This window comes from Cebus imitator, unplaced genomic scaffold (genome assembly GCF_001604975.1).
Source record: "Cebus imitator isolate Cc_AM_T3 unplaced genomic scaffold, Cebus_imitator-1.0 Scaffold10, whole genome shotgun sequence".
In the NCBI taxonomy this organism is placed as follows: domain Eukaryota; kingdom Metazoa; phylum Chordata; class Mammalia; order Primates; family Cebidae; genus Cebus; species Cebus imitator.
Window position 1 is genome coordinate 4,120,378 of NW_016107325.1, and position 6,301 is coordinate 4,126,678.

General features: G+C 37.5%; 1 protein-coding gene across 1 annotated transcript in view; it reads right to left on the reverse strand.

The window, feature by feature from the left end:
• LOC108316766 (lymphocyte antigen 75) overlaps positions 1-6,301 on the reverse strand; it is a 145,377-nt gene that overhangs the window by 9,121 nt on the left and 129,955 nt on the right. Inside the window, 1 exon segment of the mRNA XM_017546868.2 lies at positions 599-625. Coding sequence (XP_017402357.1) covers positions 599-625 — 27 coding nt within the window.

Genomic DNA, 6,301 nt, shown 5'->3' on the forward strand with positions numbered 1-6,301 from the left:
CTAAATGGCTAAAATTAAAGAAATTGATAGTACCATCATAGGTTGAACATGGAGCAAATGGAACTTGCACACGCTTTCAGTAGGAATGTAACATGACTTAACCATTTTGAAAAATTATTTGGTGGTTTCTAATAAATCTAAATATATACTTGCCCTATGACCCAGCTTTCTACTTTTTAGAATATACTCGAAGAAAATGAGAACATAGGTCCAAAAGAAGATATATGAGAATGTTCATAGGCAGCTCTATTCAAATTAGTTTGAAACCAGAAGTGATCCAAATATCCATAAACAAGAGAATGGACAATATGTGATATATTTATAAAATACTATAAAGCTTAGGGAAAAAAATTCAGTGAATGTGCACAACATAGATGAATCTAAAAAAAATGCCTGAGTAAAAGAAGCCGAAGTTACATATTGTAGAATAAAACGTTGAGTCTTATTACTAAGCTGAGACCCTTCTATATTCTTATAAAAATTGTTCTACTTTATATTATGTAATTTTTAAAAGGGGTCTGTAATAGTATTTTAATATGCCAGAATTTTGATATATTTTTAATTGTGGGAAAATTTTAAAGACCAAGTCATTACTTACCTGATAAATATTTCCTTTTGTATGGGACTAAAAGACAAAAGAAAATAAAAATTAGAATTTAATTATGCTTTATTATAGGATTGACTTTAAACACATTCACAATCATTAAAAATAAACCCTTTTATTACTAGCTTACTTTCAATATATTCATAGCTTAAAATCCTTATTTCTTTGCCTCATTAATTGTCTCTGTTGTCTGTTTTGAACTTAGTTTTTAAAGAAAGAAGTAGAAGCCTAACAAAATGCATTAGCTTGTCTGGTGGAAAAGAATACAGGATCTTGAGGAAAAGACAATAATGAGGTAAAGGAAGTAAGAGGATTCTGGTTGGAGAGCCTGGAAAACAAATGTCATAAAAGTAAACAACTGGGACCCTAACTACCTTAGTATGGATGTACTCACCATTTCTGATGTTTTGAAGTTATAGTTTAATTAAAAACTTTGCTCATGTAATGGCACCCTGAGGTGCAGTACCTGAAAAGAACCAATTTTTAAAAAAATATTTCAAGTTGAATACTACTACCAATAAACTATGATGAATATTTTGATAATCACTGTAAAACTAATAGTAGTCAAGGATCCTGCTGTACCAAGTAAATGTACATAGGCCAGCGTGGTGGCTCATGCCTGTAAGCCCAGCACTTTGGGAGGCTGAAGTGGGTGGATCACAAGATCAGGAGAGCAAGACCATCCTGGCTAACATGGTGAAACCCTGTCTCTACTAAAAATACAAAATGAGCTGGGCATGGTGGCACGCGTCTATAGTCTCAGCTACTCAGGAGGCTGAGGCAGGAGAATCACTTGAACCCGGGAGGCAGAGGTTGCAGTGAGCCGCAAACGTGCCACTGCACTCCAGCCTGAGTGACAGAGCGATATCTGTCTCAAAAAAGAAAGAAAGAAATGTACATAATTCCACATGTAAAGAAAGGAAATAGAGCAGGATGTGGAGTTTTGGTTTACAGTGGAAGTAGAAGGGGAAAATACTAAAGATGCAAAATGGGGAAAGGGCTGCTTGTATCATGTTTCAAACACCCCAAATTCATATTTTGAAACATTTTTTTAAAAAGAAAACTTTTTTTGTAGAGAAACGCTCACACACATAACACTTTCAAAAACAATTTCCGATTAAATCCACAACCCTCCCTCCCCCCATCTCTGACTTTACCATCAGCCTAGTTAAATGTATCCTTCTCAAACCCCAAAAACAAGAGACTAAAATGCAACCCAGTCAGAGCCCAGAAATCATATTTTAAAATACCCTAACAGCTACCCTTCAATTGATGTAATTTTCCTAAAAATCTTAAGACCCTCCTACTAAATTAAGCCTCCATTTATATAATAAATACAATAACTAAACTTCCACCCCAATACTAATACAATATCTTGAGCATACACCTCTGAAAGTGCTACCCCATGTATCACATCCTAAATCAATTATATTCTACTTATAAATAATCCTCTCAGCCAAACCTCTGCCAATTCAACTTTAAAGACCCTGAATTACTAGAACTGTAGACGACTATTTATACTTACTTCTTTCCTTCTCATATTTTAATTTTACGCTTAAGTATTTATGCAGTTAATGTAGCTTAATTATTCAAAGCAAGACACTGAAAATGTCTAGATGGGTCTGCACAACCCCATAAGCAAATAGATTTGGTCCTGGCCTTTCTATTAACTCTTAGTAAGATTACACATGCAAGCATCCCCACCCCAGTGAAAATGCCCTCTAGATCAACCCAATCAAAAGGAGCAGGTATCAAGCACACACAAATGCAGCTCAAAACACTTTGCTCAACCACACCCCCATGGGAAACAGCAGTGATAAATCTTTAGTAATAAACGAAAGCTTAACTAAGCTGTACTGATATGTAGCGTTGGTCAATTTCGTGCCAGCCACTACAGCCATACGATTAACCCAAGCTAATGAAACTCAGTGTAAAGAGTGTTGAAGATCTGCCGTCAGTAAAGCTAAGCTCCATCTAAGTTGTGAAAAAACTCCAGCTGAAATAAAATATACTATGAACGTGGCTTTAATACCCTGAAGACACAATAGCTAAGGCCCCAACTGGGATTAAATACCCCACTATGCTTAGCCCTAAATTCTAATAGTTAAATTAACAAAACCATTCGCCAGAATACTACAAGCAACAGCTTAAAACTCAAAGGACTTGGTGGTGCTTTATATCCCTCTAGAGGAGTCTGTTCTAGAACTGATAAACCTTGATATACCTCACCACCTCTTGCCCTCAGCCTCTATACCATCATCTTCAGCAAACCCTAAAAAGACTATAAACACAAGTACATACATAAAAACATTAGGTCAAGGTGTAGCTTATGAGGTGGCAAGAAATGGGCTACATTTTCTTTACCCAGATAATCTCATGACAACCTTTATGAAATCTAAAGGCTCAAGGAGGATTTGGCAGTAAACCAACAGCAGAGTGCTTGATTGAATAAGGCCATGAAGCACACACACACACCACCCATCACCCTCCTCAAATATTGTCCTAGAAATTGCTATTACTAAAATCTATGCACATATAGAGAAGAGAAGTCATAACATGGTAAGTGTACTAGAAAGTGCACTTGGACAAACCAAAGTGTAGCTTAACCCAAAGCATCCACTTTGACCTGATACTTTGAGCCAACTCTAGTCCCAAACCTCACTAAAAATATTATTAAACCATCTTAATCAAACCATTCACCTTAGACAAAAGATAGGCGATAGAAATTTTCACCCTGGCTCAATAGACAGTACCATAAGGGAAAGATGAAAGAAAGCCATTAAAAAGTAAAGACAAACCCTTACCTTCTGCATAATGCATTAACTAGAAAATAACTTTACACAGAGAACCACAGCCAAGTCCCCTGAAACCAGACAAGCTACTCAAGAAGAGCTGAAAGACACCCACCTATGTGGCAAATAGTGGGAAGATTCATGAGTAGTGGTGACAAGCCTACCAAGCCTGATGATAGCTGGTTGTCCAAGATAGAATCTTAGTTCAACTTTAAACTTACCCACAGAATGACTTAATCTCCCTGTAAGTTTAACTGTTAATCTAAAGAGGGACAGCTCTTTAGACCCTAGGAAACAACCTTCCTACAGAGAGTAAAAAATATTATCACCATAGTTGGCCCAAAAGGAACCACCAATTAAGAAAGCATTCAGACTCAACACCTAACTATTTTAAATTCTCATCACCCTACTGAACTCCTGACATCGTATTAATCTATTACTTACTAGAAGCAATAATGTTAATATAAGTAACATGAAGATATTCTCTATTGCATAAGCTTACATCAGACTGGAATAATCCACTGACAGTTGAGATGTTGAACACATTGGCGTTCCTCACACCCAGGCATCAGCTGTGATCATGTCACCAGGCATTGATCACGTCAGGGTCACCACCTGACATGAGACACTGACCACCACCTGCAGAGGTCTGTCCCGTAGACCCTGACTAATTGACAGATGAATGAAATATACTCACACACCCAGTGCAGCAATTTGAGTGGGCTAGGGATGGTTGTCAGCTGCTTTAAGACGGTGATTGCAACTAACTGACCACTACTCCCTGTTCCTCCTGGCATTTATTCAGTATAGGTTTAATAACAGAGATTCTAAGTCAACAGGCTTGTGGATAGTTAACATGGTTAAGAGTGGTTTTACAAATGATACAAGGTTTCGGTTTCAAGGGCCCAGAGTAAACACCATTAACAGGTAATTCCTCTTTGACCTCCTCCTAAGAGGATCATCCAGCACAAAGTTAACGTGAGTAAACAGAGTAGAGACAAAGGGATGTAGGATAAACAGACTTAACTGGGGAAGTTTCTATTATTCCTAATCTGTACCCTATGCTCTAAGATAAGAATTGGCTACGGTTCAGCTGGTCTCATTAAAACCTTTGGCCTTCCAAAAGGTTTGAGACTATGATCTTAAAACTTCCCTAATATTTCCCTTAATATTTTGCCAGCCACCTTGAGTGAATCTCAACAGACAGTTAACAGCCTAATATTAGTAAGTGATATAATAAGCATCCTATTATTTATACTGTTAATCCAACACAGGCATGCTCTAAAGAAATATTACAAAAAGTAGAAGGAATTCGGCAAATTTTACCCTGCCTGTTTAGTAAAAACATCACCTTTACATTACCAGTATTAGAGGCACTGCCTGCCCAGTGACAAATGTTCAACAGTGGTATCTTGACGTACAAAGGTAGCATCATCACTTGTTCCCTAAATAGGGACTTGTATGAATGGGCACACGAGGGTTCAGCTGTCTCTTAATCAGTGAAACTGACCTGTCCATGAAGAGAAGACCCTATGAAGCTCTAATTCATGAATAAAAATTAAAACTCAAAAAAACCTATAACCCTAGCCTACAGTCCCTGCATTAAAAATTTTGGTTGGGGTGACCTCAGAGCATAATTCAACCTCCAAACAACCTAAAGTAAGACTGCACTAATCTAAGTGAGTTAACACACTTTGACCCAATAATTTGATCAACAGAATAAGTTACCCTAGGGATAACAGTGCAATCCTATTCTAGAGTCCATATCAACAATAGGGTTTATGACCTCAATGTTGGATCAGGACATCCTAATGGTGTAGTCGCTATTAAGGGTTTGTTTGTTAAATGATTAAAGTCATACGTGCTTTGAGTTCAGACAGGAGTAGTACAGGTTGGTTTCTATCTATTTAACATTTCTCCCAATATGAAAGGACAAGATAAATGGGGCCCATTTCATAAAGCATCCTTGCCCCATAGATGACGCTATCTCAGTCTAACAAATCATCACACACCCTACCCAAGAACAGGTTTTGTTAAGATAGCAGAGCCTGGCAATTGCATAAAACTTAAAACTTTATAATCAGAAGTTCAACTACTCTTTTTAACAATATGCCTATAATTAACTTTCTCCTACATATTATTCCCACTCTAATCGCTATAGCATTCCTTATACTCATAGAATGAAAAATCTTAGGCCATATACAACTACGCAAAGGACCTAACATTATAGGTCCCTAAGGACTGCTCCAACCATTCATTAATGCAATAAAACTTTTCACCAAAGAACTCTACAACTCTCAGTATCTACTATTACTCTTTTTATTATTGCTCCAACCCTTGCCATTTCTATCACTCTCCTCTTATGAACTCCCTCCCTATACCAGATCCTCTAATTAATTTTAATATGGGCCTCCTATTGATACTAGCCACATCAAGCCTAACCATCTACTCTATTCTGTGATCAGGATGAGCAGCCAATTCAAATTATGCACTAATCGGCGCATTACAAGCTGTAGCCCAAACAATTTCATATGAGGTCATCCTAGCCGTTATCCTGCTATCAGTTCTACTGGTAAGTGGCTCATTTAACTTGCATGCACTCATCACAGTGCAAGTTTGCTCTGATTGCTCCTGCCATCATGGCCCCTAGCCATAATATGATTTATCTCCACCCTAGCAGAAACTAACCAAGCCCCTTTTGATCTAACAGGAGTCGTCAGAGTTAGTCTCAGATTTCAACATCGAATATGCCGCAGGTTCATCTGCTCTCTTCTTGATAGCAGAATACATGATTATTATCGTAATAAATGCCCTAACTACTACCATTTTCCTAGGAGCACTACACACTATATATTTGCGAGAACTCTATACCACAAATTTCATCACCCAGACCTTCCTGGTAACC